At 43.6% G+C, this 21,048-nt stretch overlaps 1 protein-coding gene across 1 annotated transcript in view; it reads left to right on the top strand.

Annotated features, from left to right (window-relative positions):
* Positions 1-21,048, top strand: part of SNTB1 (syntrophin beta 1) — a 164,915-nt gene that overhangs the window by 134,752 nt on the left and 9,115 nt on the right. The window contains exons 4-5 of the mRNA XM_030553765.1: positions 6,239-6,378; positions 18,934-19,130. Coding sequence (XP_030409625.1) covers positions 6,239-6,378; positions 18,934-19,130 — 337 coding nt within the window. The remainder of the gene's footprint in view (positions 1-6,238; positions 6,379-18,933; positions 19,131-21,048) is intronic.

The raw sequence follows: 21,048 nt of genomic DNA, 5'->3' as shown, positions 1-21,048 counted from the left end.
GTGGCTGGAGACAGGGCAGGGGGGTTGGCAGGGGGTGGCTGTGGGCACGGAGGGCAGAGCTGGCTGGGGGCAGGGCGGGGGTGCAGCAGAGGCAGCTAGAGCCCCGGCCCTTTAAATAGCCCCCAAGCCTCCCGCTATCCCAGGGCTTTGGGGGTTATTTAAAGGGCCCGGGGCTCCCCTGCTTCTATCCTGCCCCGGACCTTTTAAATAGCGGCGAGAGCCCTGGAGAATACATGGGGGCGGCGGGGCTCCGGCGGCTATTTAAATGACGGGGTGGCAGAGGCAGCTGGAGCCCCGGCCCTTTAAATAGCCCCCGGAGCCCCCTATCCCAGGGCTATGGGGGCTATTTAAAGGGCCCAGAGCTCCAGCCGGGAGAGCAGGGCTGCAGGGTGGCTTGCTGCGCTCCGGCTGGGGCTCCAGCCGGGAGAGCGGGTCTGCGGGGCGGCTTGCCGCACTCCAGCTGGGGCTCCGGCTCTCGGTGCGGGGCCCAATTCCTGGGAATCGGCTGAATCGGCCTAAAACCGGCCCTGGCAACCATGTTAGCTGGTTTGGAAGAGCTGCACTCCATATTATTGACATGGGATGAATATTTTTGAACCCAAATATAATTTGAAAATTGTTTATATAGCTCTTATCTAGAAACATTCATCTTTAATCTAATCCAGTGTTTTGGCTTTGAAGAAGGTCTCCGGCTTAAATGCTTGATCAGATGATGGTTTTACATGTCTGAAAGATAAAGGCACTTTGGATTTTATGTGAATATGATGCCTGTTAATAGTAATGGGAGTGAAGAGATTACACTGTGAGTGCCTGAATTTTTAAAAGGCCCCTGACTGAGAACCAGCACCCAAAATATTATCACAAAACATCACTTTACATATCTAAAATAATAATGAAATTTATACTTGGAAGTGTCTTTAATGCTATCTTTAAGACGTTAGATATTTACAGTAATTTTGCAGTTGATCAGATCTTTCACTAAGATGACAGACAACACTGAGCTAAAGGGCACACTTTGAGCAATTGGATGTGAGAAATTAACCTGAACCAAGCAGGGCTGAGTCCTATCAACATGTTCTGCTTTTGGAGGTCACTCTCCCAGGAAAGCTCCACAGCCTGTTCTCTGTTTACAGACAGAATCATTATTATGATTAGTTTAGGGGAGGCTGGACTGTACAAGATATAATACCTAACAATAGTAATAACAAAAACATGCATCAGTTTATGCACATATAATTGTCATAATAGTGTTGTTATAGCCGTGTTGGTCCCAGCATATTAGAAAGACAAGGTGGGTGTAAGTAATTTGAATAGTATAGGAACATATCAGCAAACATGCCAGCATTCTGTACCAATGAAGCAATAGAGCTGGTTGAAATTTTCAAAGGTTTGATTTTTTTTCAATGAAATAATTTGTTAGTGTTTTGATGGAGGGAAAGAAAATTGCAAAAACTGACAACATTTGTACAGATTTTTCTTTTTTTCTCCCTTTTCCCATTTTTTGACCAGTTGGTTCAGTGGGGACTGAGAGTCAGGAGACATTGGTGCTATTCCCTCCTCTGTCATTGGCTTCCGATGTAACCATAGGCAAGTTGCATAACCTTTCCGTGACTCTATTTCATCATCTGTAAAATAGAGACAGCACACTACAACTCACTCTATTGCTCCCTGTTATTTTGCCAACTCAAGAAGTCAATTTCTTTTTTTAGATTTAATTGTTCTTTGGTGTTTACATATTAATATCCAACAAATAATAATTGTAGATGGAGTTGGTAGCAAAGCCTGCAGTTAAAGTTGTGTAACACTTACCGTTATAAGCCCCAACTTTGCCAGACTTTAACCATTTGAGCTGAAATTTTCCATGCTTGTCCTGTTTTCTTGTGTTTTTAAACTGCAGCAAAAACAACTCAGTCATTTCCAGGAGTAAGGCTAGGGGAGAATAGGTGACTTTGTCAATATTAAAAATGTTTCCCAACCTTCTTTGTTTTTTATGAATTCTAGCACTTCCATGATTGGGAGCAGGAATTTGATGTTTGGCAAGGTAGGGAGGGGGGATCACTTTGGAATTGGAATTGCTAACCCCATAAAAATCCATCCAAATTGGGCTAAAACTTACCATTTGAAAATACTGATCACTTTTTAGAGGCTTGCTGCTAAAATCTATGAAGATTCCATCTTCACTTAACATGCTTCCTGGCCCCATAGAACTTGAGCTCCAGGAAGAGAAAAGCATCAGAAGCCACCACTTCGGTGTATGGAAAGAATTGCTGAGCTGGGAGCCAGGAAGAGACTATGAGTTCTAGACTCAGATCTTAAATACTTATGTGCACTTCACAACCCTTATTAATGATCAAAGCCTCAGCTGAGAGGCCTGGCAAATATAACCTCCCATTTTACTGATTGGATAGGTGAGAGATTGCACAGATTCGCTTCGGGCAGAGCTGGGGGAATACAACCCTTTCTCCATTGTGGTTGAGCCACATCTCCTCCATAGCCAATTTGCTTGTTTGAATGAATGTGCCATATCTGTGTGTGGCTGTCTCTCTAACAACAAGACCCATTCCCAGCCAGGAATGCTTACTCCCAACATTGCATTGCTGTCAAGTATATCATGTCCTGCTCTAGTGGCTGGTCCATAGAGAAAATGACAGACTATTACTGCTCTTACGTCTTAACTCAAGTAGTAGCTATCTGTGCTATGGATCTGAAGGACCTACCTTCAAACTGCTGATGACCACATGATGGAATTTATATTTTCTAATTTTCCTTTTTTAAACCTAGAAAATATAAATCCAAAAAATGACATTTAAAGAACACTCCCATAGTAAATCCAGCACTCAAAAGTTAGGAAATTACAGGATTAAGGTCCCCCTTAATTTTTCCTTGATAACTGTGGTATCTCTGTTATTAGTTGCTTGATATCTTTTTAGTGACTGGCATATTTTTGATTAGCACTTGTCTATTAATACTTTGGGTTTTGTGTTCTTGCTTGACTGTTTGATGGACTAATTGTGTGGCTGCTCTCCCCTGGAAACCACATGAAAATAAGATGTTGCCGCAAGAAAAATTGTAAATAAATATATGGATGCTCATCAAAACAAACTTATTAATCTTTAGTCGGTTTAGGCTGTTTTTTTTTCCTTGTAATTAAAATAAAGGCATTAATAACTATGGAGAAACCAGCTACCTACTTACAAAGGAGAGTGATTATTGAAAGACTTAATTCACATGGGAAATACCTCTGGTATTTTAGAGTGGGACTAAGTCACACTTGAGTTGGAGATGCAAACTTAAGCAAAGTTCGAGAGATTTGGGGCCTGGTATTCTGTTTGGGAACCATCTTAGAAGTAAACCTGAACTTCCCTAAAGCTTGAGGGTGTTTAATTGGGTCCTGTTTAGTCAAAATTTGGTTTCAGCTCTGGATTTTTCTGCCATTCAAGTGGTTTGGTTTCAGATGTTTCAATTCATATCCATCATACACAAACTTTAGAACCACATCTGAACTTCCTCTCACTTTGAGGTGTTTCGGATCAATGTTCTGGTTCATCCCGTACCTGGTTCTGATTCTGTTTGTTTAAACTGGTGCTTGTGAAAATGTTTTGAAGCCAGGACTGCACAAATAGAGAGAGAACAGTGATCAGGGGACACAGAACTCATTGGCTGCTGAGTAAAACTCAAAACCTGCTTCAAAATCACATATCACTACTACTTGGGCTAAAGGAGAATTTCTATTAGCAGTAGTAATATTGGTTCTTTTTAGTGCCTTTTTGGGGAGTGGGAGCCACAAAGGACAACAATTACTAACATCAGATCAGACACCATCAAGAAGTACACATACATGACTCTACATTACAAGCTTTGAATTTCACGGGGAGATCTTTTAAGACATGTAGCTGTGTTTTGAAGAGAATTGGTAACAGGTAGCTATGCCATAATTGTCCTCGTTGTTGGCAGCAGAAAAGAGGAAAAATATTAAATGAAAAGTTGGAGCATGACATCTTTTTAGGAAGGAAGGAGGTGGATTTACTGCCACTTTGGGGTGGGTAATAGTTAATGCTACGTTTTAGTCCAGTTTTTCTCAAACTGGAGTCGCCACTTGTTCAGGGAAAGCCTCTGGCAGGTCGGGCAGGTTTGTTTACCGTCCGGCCGATTGCAGCTCCCAGTGGCCGTAGTTTACTGCTCCAGGCCAATGAGAGCTGCTGGAAGCAGCGCAGTCTGAGGGACTTACTGGCCGCCGCTTCCAGCAGCCCCCATTGGCCTGGAGCAGCGACCTGCAGCTGCTCGATCGGCCGGACCTGTGGATGGGGCAGGTAAACAAACCGGCCCAGCCCACCAGGGGCTTTCCCTACACAATTGGCAACCTCAGTTTGAGAAACACTGTTTAAGTCACAGCAGCAAAGAATCCTGTGGCACCTTATAGACTAACAGACGTTCTGGAGCATGAGCTTTCGTGGGTGAATACCCACTTCGTCAGATGCATGTGACGAAGTGGGTATTCATCCATGAAAGCTCATGCTCCAAAACGTCTGTTAGTCTATAAGGTGCCACAGGATTCTTTGTTGCATTTATAGATCCAGACTAACACAGCTACCCTCTGATGTTTAAGTCACAGGTATTTTTAGTAAAAGTTATGGACAGGTCACAGGCACTAAACAAAATTTCATGGCCTGTGACCTGTCTAGGACTTCTACTATATACTCCTGACTAAATCATGGGGGGAGGGCCATCCCGGGGGCACCACAGGTGCTCAGATGGGAGTGCCACAGGTGCTGCAGGGTGGAGAGGGGGGTTGGGGTGGTGCGGCCCAGGAACCTCCCTGGTGCTGGGAGGGTGGGGGAGCGGGCAGCGACATGCAGCCCAGGACCCCCCGTGGTGCTGGCAGGGGAAGAGGGTGAGTTGGCACAGCCGGCAGGCTCCCTACCTGGTGTCACATCGCCCTGGGAGTGGCAACATCCCCCTCGCTCAGCTCCTAGGCAGAGGCGTGGCTAGGCAGCTCTGCACTCTGCCTGCACTGAGAGAGGGGAATGTTGCTGCTTCCGAGGAGCCCCTTGAGGTAAGAGCCACCCAGACCCCACCTCATCCCCATCCCGTGACCCAACCCCCTCCCACACCCAAACTCCTGCTGCAGCGGGGGGCGCAGTGGCCCAAGACTTCCCCGGTAGTGGTTGGTGCAACTGGTGCAGGGGCTGCCTGACCTTCCCCTGGGCCAGGTGGACTAGTTGCTTGCTGCAGAGGTGACAAACTTGCAGCCTTAGTAATAGTCACTCTTTTTGTCCAGTTTGAACATAACATGAAATCAAATTCACTTTTTTTGAGAGATTTTTTTTTCAATGTAAAACCAAAAGATGTTTTTGTTCATGTTGCTTCAGGAAGACTGATAGATATGTAAGGCTAGAAGGGACCTTTAAGAAGTCATCTAGTCCTGACCCCTGCACTGAGGCAGGATGAAGTAAACCTAGACCAACCATGACAGGTGTTTGTCTAACCTGTTCTTAAAAACCTCTAGTGAGGCTGATTCTGCAGACTCCTTAGGTAACCCATTCCAGTGGCGCAGAATTCTCCCAGGAGTCTCATCTGAGAAGTAACATACTGCTACAATGAGTGCGTGGTAGTAAGTAAAACACCAGAGGTGAAATTCTAGCTCCATTGAAGTCAATGGATTTTTTGCATTGATTTCAACAGAGCCATGATTTCTGCCCCGTGGTAGGCTGAGTGCAGGATCATGCCAACAATCATTAATCATAGAAATTAGAGAGAGATCATCAGGTTTTCCCTCCCGCACGCCCACCCATGTCACTATTTTAGAGTTGTTTCTCACAGTATACTTTGCATTGATTCTAGTTCCCTATTCAAGGACAATGGACCTCATGGGTTCTTAAAGATCAAATATAAATAACAGAGCCAGCTCTGTCTACGTTTTCCTCTGCTTATTTCACGTATGTAACAGCCGATAGTGAGCAAAGGATACAGCAGGTTTGGAAGTTTTAGTACTAATGACAATGACAGATGTTCTCCTTATGCTTTAATCCATTTTTGCTGCTTCTAATCATAAATTTAGGATATTATTCAGGAGGCAGAATCATTCCGGAGACCTGTAGTAGTAAAACTTGTTTCTTCATTAATCTTTTCAGCCTGAATCCTACTTGCTCCCATTGGAAGGCTCTGTAGTTGCAGGCTGCTAGCCTGTCCCTCTTCTCTTCTTCACTCATTGTTTCATTGAAACTGTGTTCTGTTCCAGGTGCCAGGAGAGAATGAGAAGCACTGGAAGCCAGCACTGGTTGTACTGACTGAGAAAGACCTTTTAATATATGACAGCATGCCACGAATGAAAGAAGCTTGGTTCAGCCCTCTCCATACTTACCCTCTGCTAGCCACCAGGTAGCTTTATATTTTATTGCAGGCACTTCAGTTGTTATTAGGAGTGGATGTACCAAGTAAGAAAAGAGATTGTCACGTACATCACACTTGAAAATGTCATGTTTTTAGAACCAAACTTTTTGTTGAGATCTTGAAATACTCAGTTTATGTGTCCTCCTCTCCTCCACTTCCAAATTCTGTCCAAGACCGGAATTGCCAAAATATCACAAGAAAGATTATTCCCACAATGCTGTGGGCCAAGAATTGAAACAGAAATTCTGGAAATCTCATGACAGAGCCTGTTCCCATGAGATTTTCCAATCAAATTTGCAGACCCAAGAGCTTGAAATAAGTATCTGCACTTCCAAATGCTTATCCGTGCTAAACCTACCAAGAAGTCAATGTAGTACATTACTACTCAGGGTTGGAACTATGACACCCAGTAATGTTTCCACAGCTGAGTTTTTTGGAAGCTCACCTATCACCAGGAGTCATGCACATTTTTGGAATATTTTACTTTCAGTGTTGTTTGCGTTCCTGTTCTAAGTGGTTTATTTACAGCTTTTCCTAATTCAGTGAACTCTTTGTTCTCATTATCTAATCTATCTTTCTTTCTATCTAAGGTATGTCTAGGGTTCCCATCACCATAATATTTCAACACCAGTTACCATACCTGCCCATCTCTAGTAATGCCCAAGCTCTATCCAAAAGAAATGGGTAGATACTGAAATTCTTTAACTGGTGGAGTGTGTTGAAGTTCCAAAATGCTCCCCATAGCTAATCAAGTCAACCAAATGAATAACACTGATTGGATGACATGCTTAAATATTGATTTAATAAAATGCTTTTATATGGCTATTATTGAGATAGACATACTGGGAAAGACTTTTCTAAGGTGACTAGTGATTTTGGGTGCCCAATGTGAGGCAATTTAACAGGACTTGATTTTCTGAAACTGCTGAGCATCTGCCCTCTGAAAATCAAGCCCCTTTGATATGTGTCAAGTTGAGTCAACCAAAATCACTAATTTTTTGTCCCATGACTACGTACATCAAGATAATCCATTGGAAGGTATTGTAATGTTTCCAGACTCATCTGTTTGAGTGAAAATGCTTTGCAAATAATGCTATAGTACCATTTTCCATTCTTTTTTAATAATGAATCAAGTAACTCACCTGATAGATCAAAAATAATGTGAGTCAGATATGTTTTGCCCAGAGAAACTGATGTTTAGACCTGGAGAGACATGTGGTCTCCTCACTATCCTCTGTGTGTCTGTGTCCATAACGTGGAGAAAGAAAGTGAACAGGAAAACAAATACTACAGCCAGAGGTGAAAGTAAGGCAGTATGGGCTGGTACGGTGTACTAGTAAAAAGTAGCTGCCAGTACTGGCCTGTACCACTGACTTTAAAGTGCTGCTGTGGCAGCACTTTAATGTCGGGCAATGGGGGGCGCAAAAGGGGCAGCGACGACCCGGCAGGGTCACCGATGGGGGTTGCAAAAGGGGCAGCAACGTTAAAGCACAACCCTGGGGTTGGCAAAAGAAGTAGCTGCCCTGGGGCCACGATTTAAAAGGGCCTGGGGCTCCAGCCGCCGCTGCTGCTACCGTAGTGCAGGCCAGGCAGTGCAGATGGGCTAATTGTGGGCAATGCCCCGCCCCTTCCGCCTGAGGCCCGCCCCTTCTCGGGGAAAAGGGGCAGAGCTGGCCCCATACCGGTAAGAGCTCAATTTTACTTTCACTCCTGACTACAGCATATTTCTTAACCAAACTAGTGTCCTTCAAGTGATCCACAGTATATTTACTTTAGACAAAACTAAAGTGCAGTGCCACCCCAAAAATATTTTCACTCATGGGCATCATATGAGAAATCATTGCCAAGCAAGCGTGCAGAGCACAGGAATCGTACCATCATGTTTTTCCTACAGAGTCCAGTTAAAGTATTTTCCAACTGTGTGATGGACTTCCTGCTTCTTTCATGTATCTGACTCCCAGTAGACCCCAGAGAGAAATACTGGCTAGGGTTAGTATAGTGCAGATACCGTCAGACGTACAGCTGTCAGATACACTGACTTCATTTTTATTTACCGGCATGTGTGCAGGATCCTGCACTATGGAGAGATTTGCCCAAATTTGTTTCTTACACTGAGAGTCATCTATGGCTTTTGACACTAATTCTAATCATATTTGTCTGCTAGAACAGTCTCGGGGCTTGAGAAGGAGTTGCTGCTCTCATTTCTCTGGTCTGACTCCAAGTCAGATTATTTCTCAGCGCCATTCCATTCAGTGGGACTGGTGCCAAGTAGCCACAAGTGGTATCACTAGTTCCTTTTCGTTCTCACTCATTTGGTTTACTCAACTGCCTTTTGTTGCCTAACGATCTAAGATTTTGTTGTTGAATAATTCAATGAAAAATAAATCAAAATTTTATCAAAAGGCCAAGGATACTAGAAGTTATTTCACCCCAAAGTATCTAGACCCTTGGGAACTTTCAAACGTAGTCAAAGAGAAGTAACTTATTCATTCTTGTTCACGCAGTGTTGGTATGAAGTAAGGTGATCACACTGTGGTTTACAACACGCTGACAAGCTTACAGTGTCCCTCCAGCAAATCCAATAAGAGGACAACGACTCACATTCAAGAATCTCTATTTAAAGCTAGGTAGGATGTTGCAGCAGAAGGGTGTGTCAGAACTGCAGGACGTGCTGACATTCTGTCACCAAGCTCTGACACCGTGTATACTCTCCGACATTGCAGCAGCAGGTGGTAGTGTATCCCAAGACAGTAACATTGTATTGGGGTAGTTGGGCCAATGCCAGGATGATGGATCATCTCATCCCATTGCAACATCCTTCTGTGCTGAGGAAATGGCAGAATGTTGTGACCCAGTGGGTGATGAGCCCTGGAAGGGGCAAATGGTAACCTGAGGAAGCTTTAAATGCAGGTGGGAGAGGAAATTAATCTGTGCCCATGTTCCTTGGTAGAACTTTCTGAAAACATAAACAATGGGGGATAATGGAGCTTGCATTAAGTGAAATAACACTAATAATGACTTGTGGGTTTTAAAAAACAAGACATGTACTGGATAGAGAGTCTCTCTCCTTTGTCAGGGGCATACATATTGTACCAGCATGTAGATATTACTGTAGCACATTGTGCAGGATATACAGAATGAGAAATCCTTGCCCCAGGAGCAGAGACTGGAGACACAGTTGTATAAGTATTGCAGCTTTGTGACGTTACGTGCATTGAGTTACACAGACCACATTGTTCAGCTAAATCAAGAGAGGCAGCCAGAACAGTCTCCCTAGCTAGGGAGTAAGCTTGACCACAGGCGTGTGGAGGCATGTTGGCAGGACAACGAAGGGACACATTGGCTGCTGCTGCCCATGCCGTGCCTGCTCAGGGAATAAAAGGAGCATGTTATTGGACTCTCAGATCAGTACTTCGCACGCAACACTGATTTCACCCCTAAAGACAGATTAAATGCCAAGATAGTATTTGCCATATGTCTTTAGTACTTCCCCACCCATCTCTTATTTTTCTTCTAACCTTCAGGCTCTGAGGGAGAAGTTGGCCTTTTTTGCACCCTCTTTGGCCCCAAAACAAACTAACGAAAGCTCTTCAGTGGCCACATCCATCCCCTAGTGAAGTTGACAGGAATCTTTCCACTGATTTAAGTGGGGAGTTGGATTGGACCCTAAACCAGTGGTTCTCAAATTTTTGTACTGGTGACCCCTTTCACACAGCAAGCCTCTGAGTGTGACCCTCCTTATGAATTAAAAATGCTTTTTTACATATTTAACACCATTATAAATGCTGGAGGCAAAGCGGGACTTGGGGTGGAAGCTGGCATCTCAAGACCCCTCCATGTAATAACCTCTGAGGGGTCCCAACCCCCAGTTTGAGAACCCCTTCCCTAAATGCTTGGACAGTAAGTGCACTTGGAATAATGTTTTAAGCCTTTTTTAAACAACTTGGACTGGGTAAAATTTTCAAATGAACCGAAGTCCCATTTTTAATATTGACGTATGCCCATCGGAGCTTTGGTTCCATACACTTTCACTGAGACTTAGGGCCTGTCAGCATGAACTATTAAGGTACGTCCACACTACGGGTAGCGATCGATCTATTGGAGATCGATTTATCGCATCTCGTCTAGACGCAATAAATCGATCCCTGAATGTGCTCCCCATCAACTCCGGAACTCCACCAGGGTGAGAGGCAGAAACAGAGTCGATGGGGGAGCTGCGGCCATTGATCCTGCGCCATGAGGGCGGGAGGTAAGTCGATCTAAGATACATCAACTTCAGCTACGCTATTCTCGTAGCTGAAGTTGCGTATCAAAGAGATCGATTCCCCCCCCAGTATAGACCAGGCCTTAGACTGCAGCAAGTTGGGGTGTGAATCTATCCTGCCCTAGTCTGCTGTGGTTCACTGTTTATGTGCACTCTACTGACACATGTTAACAGTTCATTAATACACTTTGAGCTAATGCCATTTCCAAGAGGACTAGATCAGGCTACTGTAAGGAGCCAAGGGGTTGCCAGTACAAAAGTTTGAGAGCCACTGCATTAAGGAATGTTAGCAGGATGCATGGAGACCACAGAGGGCTAGTGAGGGGTAGATTCCCACCCCACCTTGCTGCGGTCAACGTAGACAAACCCGTAGGCTCTAAGGGCCCAGATCTTCCAAGGTATTTAGGCACCTACATCCCACTTATATTAATGGGAGAGGCAGCCTGGATGCCTCTGGCTACATCTACACTACAGCCCATGTTGGTATAACTTATGTCACTCAAGGGTGTGGATAAACCACTCCCCTGAGCGACATCAGTTACACCAGTGTAAGTGCTGGTGTGTACAACTTCTCCGGCCTACATAGCTACCACCGCTCACAGTGCTGGTTTCATTATGCTGATGGAAGAGCTCTGTCCTGTCGGCATAGAGCGTCTTCACCAGATGCACTGCAGCTGCACCGCTGTATGTGTAGACATGCACTCAGTCTCTATTGAAAATAGAATTTAGGGCCCTAAGTCACTTGGGCACTTTGGAAAACATTAACTCAGGTCTTTTAAAGAGAGAATGTGTGTGTGTGTGTGTTGTAATTCTATCCCTCTCCTCGTTTACAATGGATACAATATTGCCTGTCTGCCAGTGACAAATGAAAGTGACTCCTGACTATGCTGGGACATAGGCTATGTCCACACTTACCGTGGGATCCACGCTGCTGCGATGGATGCACCGGGGCTCAAATTAGTGGGTCTAGTGAAGACCTGCTGAATCGATGGCAGAGTGCTCTTCGGTCAACTCTGGTACTCCACCGGGAATGAGAGGAGTAAGTAAGTCGACCGGAGAGCATTTCCTGTCAACCCAGTGTGGTGTAGACACCACAGTAAGTTGATCTAAGCTCTGTTGATTCCAGCTACGTTATTCATGTAGCTGGAGTAGCGTAACTTAGGCCATGGCTACACTGGCACTTTACAGCGCTGCAACTTTCGCGCTCAGGGGTGTGAAAAAACACCCCCCTGAGTGCTGCAAGATACAGCGCTGTAAAGCCTCAGTGTAATCAGTGCCACAGTGCTAGGAGCGCGGCTCCCAGTGCTGCAAGCTACACCCGTAGAGGATGTGGTTTACGTGCAGCGCTGGGAGAGCTCTCCCCCAGTGCTGGCACTCTGACCACACTCACACTTGAAAGCGCTGCCGCGGCAGCGCTTTGAAATTTCAAGTGTAGCCATACCCTTAGGTCGACTTACCGTGGTGGTGTAGGCATAGGGATAATGGGGAATTCTCAGTACAGAAGCAGCAGCTTCTAGGCTTATGAGAAACCTTTACTACATAAACTCTATGTAAACTGGTAGTAAGGAGGTGCAAATGGGTATTTAAAGAGGAATGCAGGGCCTGACATTCCTGATGAGACCATTGTAGTTCATCTTCAATATCCTGCCTACAGTAGTGTTTTATTTCTGATGCTTAAGAAAATGAAGACTGGGGAAATCAGTGACACAATGCACCTAGACACTTGTGCAATGACACATAATGAACCTGAGCAAAAAAAATCCTTCGGAGCCCATGTGATTTCACTTTCTGAAGCCCTGAATGTGAGCAGATTATGCCTGGAAACACACATTTTGCTGATCTGTTTGTGGGTAAGTAGGTTCTGTTTGGACGTCCCTATGTCTGTTTGAACCAATTAATCCTGTCTACCGCTAGCTGTGGTGACTTTTTTTAAACATACTGTTATTTTTGTATTTTGTTCAAAGCCCAGTGGGACTCCTAATTTGATTATCTGCCATACAGAGCAGGGGTTTTTTTTGTTTGTTTTTTTTAAAGCATGCAGTTTACTATTGATGTTGACTGCTACTTTCAGACATTTGTTAGTGATTAACTTGCCCACTGGCACATTCTCTAATATCCTTCTGTGCATTGACTGGTGCAAGTTATAACTTTTCACCTGGAAAGTTTGCAGACAGCATGTTGTCATCTTGGCTGTTCCCATCTTTCAGCTTTTTTATGAGTCCTTGGGAAAATATTTTTGCTAAGCTAAAGCATACTTGAAATGCTGCTGAGCACTGAAAAAGTTCAGTAGCAGATACTATTGTACAGAGTCCTGGTCAATCTACCTTAGGCAATGAGCAGAGGAAGTTGGAGGTGGGGTAAGAGGTACAGTATTTCTACTGCACTGTAGTAGCAGAATTTCAACCTGTCCTTGTTTGTTTGTCAGTTTGCCACCAGTAGGTTTATGTGGATTTTTTTTTATTCCTTCCCACCCCCCATATTTCAACATATAAATGTTAGCATCCATATCAGACCTAAAGAACAACATCAGTCTGTACTTCCAGCTTTGTGTGGAATATGGTTGATATATAATAGAGATAAGTTTAAACGATACACTGGGAGGCACTTGGCTACACTCATACTTTACAGCACTGCAACTGGGGTGTGAAAAAACACCCCCTGAGCGCTGCAAGATACAGCACTGTAAAGCGTCAGTGTAATCAGGGCAGCAGCGCTGGGAGCGCGGCTCCCAGCGCTGCACGCTACACCCATAAGGGATGTGGTTTACATGCAGCGCTGGGAGAGCTCTCTCCCAGCGCTGCCGCTCCGACTACACTCACACTTCAAAGCGCTGCCGCGGCAGCGCTTTGAAATTCCAAATGTAGCCATACCCTCATGAGACTACAAGAGGCGATTGGGAGTTAGGGCTCTTGCATTTTGGTGCTGAGTCTGAGACATTTTTGCCATAATGTGTGTGTTTCAGTGTCTCATTTGTCCAACAGGGATAACAATACTTACTCACATCACAGGAGTGTGTGCAGCTTAAAAAAATCAATGTTAAAGTGCTGTAGAAGTTAAAAAAAAAAACAAGAAAAAACCAACAACCCTACAATAAAACTGCATCATATATCACAGTAGACATGAAAAAAAAGCTAAGTCCCGAATTCTGATCTAATATTGACCATCTACACATTTGATGCCAAAAAGCTAATGCAAAGCTACATCCTGTGACCTAAATAGTGTTAACTCAGTTAATAGTTAATGCCTTTGTGTCTGGAAACATTCTTGATGCTTTGGACCACAAATCAACAAATAGCTTTTGTTGTTAATTAATGTCAAAGCAAAGCTTAGATATTTGATAATCACAATTACTGTGTGTTATGTTTAATTTATCTAGGCATTTCTAATGGTCCCCTCACTGTTATCTGAGCACCAACCTGTTGTAAGTATTCCCCAGTTCCACAAACACTATTTCTGCAACATGACTAGAAAAACATTCAACCAACCCAAAATGTGGAGACCACTTTCAAACTTGTATTGCTTTCTCCCTTTAGGAGGGTCTGAAAATTTGTACTGTCTTATCTTGAGTCTTCCAGTGATGATTAGGGACAAAGCTAGGATGAGTAACTGAGCCGAGAGGGACAGATTTCCAAATGGCATAGTTGTCCAAGAGCAGGTCTCATTGGGGGAACTCAGACTGGGGAGTATCCTGTGTAGAAAAGGAGTAATGTTTTCAGAGCTTTCTGCTCAGCTGAGCTGCTTGATGACTGCACTTGATGAAGAACTTACATCAATGCCTACTGACATAAATCTAACCTGAGCAGTTGAATACCTGCTTTGAAAATTCTCCCTAGGGTGTCAATGAGAATTTCACTGTCATTTGTGAAGATTTTTCTGTGCTGCAACAAATGCCTGAAATTCTTTTCAGATCATTAAAGTAAAATGCAGACCACAGAGTCCCACGTATCACCAACCCCTTGGTTTGTACTCCTCATGATATTGTGTATACGTAAAGCATTGAAAAATGGAGACGGTAGACAGAATAAAAAGAGGGAGCAATCAGATAAACTGAAAAACTAATCCGTGTTTACAGCTCTCTACGAAATATAAGGAGGGGCATTTTACAGATCTGTCTATTCCTAATACACCCCATATCAACTTAATCCTGAGTAGACTGGTTTACAATTACCAACATTCTTATGTCCTCTAGTGGCTGCTTTGAGTTCTGGTGAAAAAGCTCTAGAAGCTCTCAGGTTTCAGAGTGGTAGCCGTGTTAGTCTGTATCAGCAAAAATAAGGAAGAGTCCTTGTGGCACCTTAGAGACTAACAAATTTATTTGGGCATAAGCTTTCGTGGGCTAAAATCCACTTCATCAGATGCATGTTATTTTTGCTAGAAGCTGTCAGAGCTTCTTAGACATATACCGTAGCTCAGGGGTTCTCAACCTTTTTCTTTCTGAGACACTCCCCCCCCTTGCTATAAAAACTCCACAGCCCACCTGAGCAACAATAACTGTTTTTCTGAATATTAAAGCCAAGGCTGGCATTAAAGGGTAGCAAGCAGGGCAGTTGCCCAGGCCCCACACCACAGGACTCCCCGCTCAAAGCTACATTGCTTAGGCTTTGACTCCCATGCAGTGGGGCTTTGGCTGCCCTGGGCCCCAGCAAGTCTAATGCTGCCCTGCTTGGCGGACCCCTTGAAACCAGCTTGTGGCTCCCCAGGGGGGCCTTGGACCCTTGGTTGAGAACCACTGTGTGGATCTCATACCTTGGAAAGTCTGTGCTTCCGGTGACTGCACTGGCTGAAAGTTGAAGGTTATACTAATGACCAGCTTCCAGTCTATCTCTGGAGTTCTTTGTACAGTGTCCGCCATTGAATAACCTTCAGGTGACCTCTTTTTAATATGAATAGCGAAAGATGCATGCTAGTAAATATTCTGAGGTTCTGTAATGTGATTAGGCCTGTTGGCAAGCTCTCGAAGTGGTTTTGCATATCTCCTCAAGCGAAGAACTGATTTTTGTGTCAATCAGCCAGTCTGAGCAGCTAAATAACATGCTCTTTGGTTTAGCAAAAAGAACCGGCTCAGCTGGCTTTCTTTAATGGCTGTCGGGTTTTTCAGTAGCCTGATGTTTCCAATATTTCATATAAACAGCAATAGTATTGGCCAAAATGAGACTAGGGAGTCCTTTGTCTCAGACTTAAAGACCTAAGTAATGATATCCCATAATATTAACTCCCTGCTGAATACCTCTCTAGTTCATGTCTCACTGCAGGACTTTGCAAATTCTGATCTCTAAGTGGATGTACAATTGATGCTGAAATTCTAGTTTCAGAGTAAGTAAGAAGATAGTGGTGTGGATGAGAAAGTAGGGAATAAATATGGTTAATACTGGATGTGGTGTTATGGTACTATATAGGACCAACATGCTGCTCGTGTCGTCAACGTACTGTAGCACCAGTAATGTTAGTCCTGCTGTATTATTGATGTTATCAGTAACATATGATGCCATTTTCCTGTAGAAGTGAACTAGTTTTAGGCACTTACTATCTCGGAGTATGTGGTTTCCAAATTGAATGGCACAGTGTGTGACAAGTGCTGGGAAGTACTTATTAGAGCAGTTAATGAACTCTGTCCACAGCAGAAAGGATGTGACAGAGAACTTTGAAATAGTTTCCTAGTGTACAATTTCTCATGGGAAATAATGTTAAGTCTGTGCTCTGTGACTTATTGTTTTATAACAACAGTTTGATACTGTAAAACACCCTTTATCTATGGCTCTCAAACCCTCTTACTAAAAATGGCTTGTCATCGGGGCAGTGTGAAAGTGATTACTATACCCATTGTGTGGATTGGGGGACTGAGGCCCAGGCATGCTGTATCCAGTGTTGTTGTGAAAAGCTCTGTGTAAGCTTGTCTCTCTCACCAACAAAATATCCCACAAAAGATATTACCTCACCCATCTTGTCACCCAGGCATGCTGTCATTTGCCCAAGGAAGTTAGAAGCAGAGCCAGGAAAATACCCAGGAGTACTGACTCCCAGTCCTCCGCGCTGATAGTCAAGGGCCAGATGGCCCTTGCAGAGTTTTCACCGTATTGTCCCACTGGGAGTGGGGAAGAGAGCCCTGCAGAACAAACAGGGGACTCAGGAGGCCTCCACTCAAGCTCTGAGTCTGCCTCTTCCTCCATAAAGTCGCATGGCTGCAAGGGAGGTGTGCTATCAGCTGTCCTCAGGATCCCCCGCAAAAGATGGGAGGATGCCAGAGCTCAGAAGGCGGCTGTGGAAGTTAATGTGTCAAGCCATGCCTGCATTGCAGGATGAAAGTGGGGTACTGTGATGACATACAGTTCTGTGGAAGAGGCACATTTTCCCAGCCACATGGTCAGAGGCAGATCTGCACACAGTAACCTGGCCCTGTTTTAATTTCTCATGGTTTGTCTTGTCTTTTTTAAATCAAGGAAATTGATCAGAAGCTACGAATGCATGGAAACTTTCCGTCAAGTCAAAGATAGACAAACCTAGAAAACTTTATATCCCAGCAGCAAAGAAATCGCACTTAGGGAGGAGTGGGCCAGATCTTCAGCTAGTATAAATTGGCCTATCTCCATTATTTATACCAGCTGAGGATCTGGCCCATTATGTCTTTCAAAAATCTCTCTGCTCTAGGCATAATGTCTTTGCTTTGTGATTTTATCTATTCAGATGAGCTTTTGTGTACAGCACTCTCCAAGGGGCAGTGGTTCAGAATGGAGGCATCTGATGCCAAACTCCTGTTGCTTTACTTCCTTTTTATTTTATAGTACACTTTCTTCATTAAACAGTACCGTTCTGTGATGTCAGGCACAAGGACTCTTTCTTTAAAGGTGTGCAGAAGAAATTGTTTGTTGGGAATTAATATTTAAATTTAGGGATTATCTTACATTGCAGGTAGTGGAACAGTGGCCTTTTGTTATATATTGTCTCTGTGTATAACATTGATCATTTACATATGGTGAGATTTTAAAAAAGGCACATTTATAGTCCTGTTTTCTTGTGGTTTCACTTTCTCAATCTCTCCGAGATTTAGCATTTAACCTTTAAATGGTGAAATGTTTCTCTGCATTCATCATTACAATTGAATTGTTGCAATGTCCTTGAATTACTTCTCTAACTTCCTGCACTCCCCTTAAAATATGGATAATCTCAAGGAGAAAAGAGATATTGGGATGTAAATTTTCTCTTAAAATGACTTTCTGAAATTTAGCTTTCGGGCTAGGTGAACAAACCTTTCTTTGCCACTCTGAAAATCAGCTGGTCGTACTGGAGTAAAAGTAGATTCAATTTTTCTTCATGTTCCACAAAATTTAAGAGAAAAATTCAAGGTTACAGTTAGCTGGTGCATTGGAAATTATCTGCGCTTTAGTTGTTTAAGGAAAATATATATACAAAATGTTAGTTGGTGTCTGCCCTTAGATATTTTATAGGAGCCTGTTACCTTGTTATCTAACATCTTATTGTAAAGGTAGGCTGCAGATATTTAGGTTTTATCAGAGATACATTTTGCCTCTGGAAGGAAGAGGTTTCTCTCTATATAATGTTATCTGAATTAGTGCTCATATCTCTGAAGCAAAGCATACAGTTTAGGGCTTAAGCATTAAGGCCAGAGTCAGGTGCATAATTGTGTAGCTAATTTTTACACACAATTGCCACAATCCCTGATGCAAACTGAATGTTTTGTACACCCAGATGAATATTTAGACACCCTGTCACCCGTTTAGACATCCTGTTGCTCCTTTGTATGTGCAGTTGCTTTAATTGTGAGGCAGATTTGGTGTCACTGCCCGGTGCTTTCAGTGTTTTGAAAATCAGGTTCAGCAAGTATCATTTCTAGCCCAAATGAGAGAGAACTAGGATCATATACAACCCCAGACCCAAGATTTTGGGACTGCTTGGTTGTATTGTGTCCAGTTCCTGGAGGATGTGTCCACATCACAAAAGCCACCTCCCACAACTAGCACTATTTGCCACTCTTGTTGGCAGCCTCAACAGGGACGTCAAGCTCTGAGTGGGCTTGGAAACTGACTCACACTCTCTCCCATATGCAGGTCAGTGTTAAGGCCTCTTGCCCTACTTCTGCCCATTCTGTACCTGTTGTGTGGATAAATGAAAAAAGCCTTCAGTCTGCAAGGCTGTTACTCTCGAACCTTTCAGCAGCACTAAATTCACTCCACTACGTACAGCTGTGAAACGTAAAACTCCGAGCAGTCTGAGCAGCATCGAGCAATGCAAACCTTTTATTTTGTTTTTAAATCCAATTTCAGGTTGGTCCATTCAGGTCCAGGTAAGGGATCCCCACAATCTGGGGTGGATTTATCTTTTGCAACGCGCACCGGTACAAGGCAAGGGATTGAAACCCATCTCTTCAGGACAGAGACTAGCAGAGACCTCTCACTGTGGACAAGGAACATAGTGCAGGGCTGCCACAATTCAGCTGAGCTCATCACGGAAATCACAACCTGTGAGTAACACTTGGAAGTTCTTCTTCTTTATGTTGAGTCACGTTGACATTTGTCCTTTGGCGTGTTTCTCAGTGCGAAAATCAAAACGCTGGATCTGTGATCATTAGTCCAGGATCAATGCTTGGAGAAGTTTATTGGTCTCTCCAAGTTATTTCCACTGGAGCTGATTGAAACTCAGAATGCAGGCAAAATGTTTCTGTGAAAAGTTCATTGCTGCTTTTGCAGCCAGCTCTTAACTTCTATAGGAACTGTGGCAAATTGTGTGTTTTCAGGCCTCCTATCGTGTCATTCTGACTTCCATTTTGCTCTTTTCATCCTCATTCTGATACGAGTCTAGCAGCCAATAATGCCTGAAGTGCTAGAGTCAAAGATGGGGACCTCATGCCTTTGGGAAGTGATTGTCATGATGAGAGAGGGCCTCCTGCTGCTGCTGCTATGTGTCTATTTCAAAGGCCTCAGCTCTGTGACCCCTGGAAAGAACATCCTCCTGGAGTAAGAGGAGACATCGAGGGGAGGGAGTAAAGGTTACTGGTGATCTGGCTGGGGAACCTGTCTGTAGAGAAGAGTGGGTAAGGTCAGAACCATAACTGTCCAAAATTCACAAATAGGTATAGGCCATTTATCCACCTTGACCTGCATCTTTTAAAATAAAAAATGGAGGCCAGTCTAATAACAACGGGTGCAAATCACTTCCCCCTTTCAGACAATCTACCTTCCTTCTAAGATGCAGTCAAGATTGAGTGACTGAGCACGACAGTCTCTCTTCTTAGGGCTTGTCTACATGGGGAAAATGGCATAGCTATTCTGGATTATCTCCCTGTCTGGATGCTCTCATTCTGGAATAAGTGTGTCCACAAGTGGAGTTATTCCAGAATAGCAATAGGGCTTCAAATTCACCCCTCACCTTATTTCAGATTAACTTCCCCATGTGGACAAGCCCATATTTTGGCCTTCTGATCTCAAATGCCTGGCTGAGCCCCCTTCACCCTGCCGCTCCTATTTGTTGGTTTGCCGTCTTACTTGTTCAAAGGGGTGCAGTTCTCGCTGTTCAAGACCCATCCCCCAAACCTGTAAAATCCTTGTTTTGTGATCTCTTTGCCACCTACTCTTTCCTTTCACCAATGCTGGTAAAATTGGGTACTCCATCAATTCTACCTGAAGGTCTAAGTCTCAGTCCCCGAGCTAACGTAAAGGTTAAGGCAGCTATGCTGCAGAATTCCTGCTGCAATAGATGCTGGTTACAATTATCAGGGTTTTTTTTTTCAATTACCAGAAAACTAATTAGTACACGAGAGAGTCTTCATCTTTGTTGAAATTCTTCAGTGATTCCCTTTGCAGCTTTTAACTTTTGATGCTCATTTTGTGCTTGAAAAGGGAGGGTGGCTCTTTGAATGTCTGTTTTGGTAGCAGGGGTGCTACCTGAATCTTAAGGTTAATGAGATTTTCTTTTGTATCTTGGCATTCAGAGATGCACACAAACATGAAGGGTGAGACGAATTAGGTCCAGGGGAATTACTTTTTTTTATTTACTCCCTACAACACCCAACAAATTAATGTAACTCTGTATATTTGAATCCTGTTTGGGTGTTGTAAAGCAGAAAGAATTTCAGTAGTCTTTCACAGGCTGGAGGGGTAGAACAAGATTTGATTAATTTACTGTAGGTCTATATCAAATGTGAAATTTCACAGGTATCAGTCCGTTCTCAGAGTGCTGCCTTTCATAGTCCTTTTCCACAGCTCTTCAGGCCAGCCTTTAAAAATAACCCTTTTTTAATGCTAAGTGGTGTAAACAACCATTCTAATTTTAGGGCATGTCCACCCAGCTCTGATTTTGTGGCCAATGACAGGCAGTTATCTTAACTGCTTACAAGTAACACCGCTCAGTTTACATCATCCACTCAGCTGGCTTTCTTCCAT

Source organism: Gopherus evgoodei, chromosome 2 (genome assembly GCF_007399415.2).
Source record: "Gopherus evgoodei ecotype Sinaloan lineage chromosome 2, rGopEvg1_v1.p, whole genome shotgun sequence".
In the NCBI taxonomy this organism is placed as follows: Eukaryota; Metazoa; Chordata; order Testudines; family Testudinidae; genus Gopherus; species Gopherus evgoodei.
The sequence above is the reverse complement of the archived record's forward strand: the minus strand, read 5'-3'. Positions and strand labels throughout refer to the sequence as shown.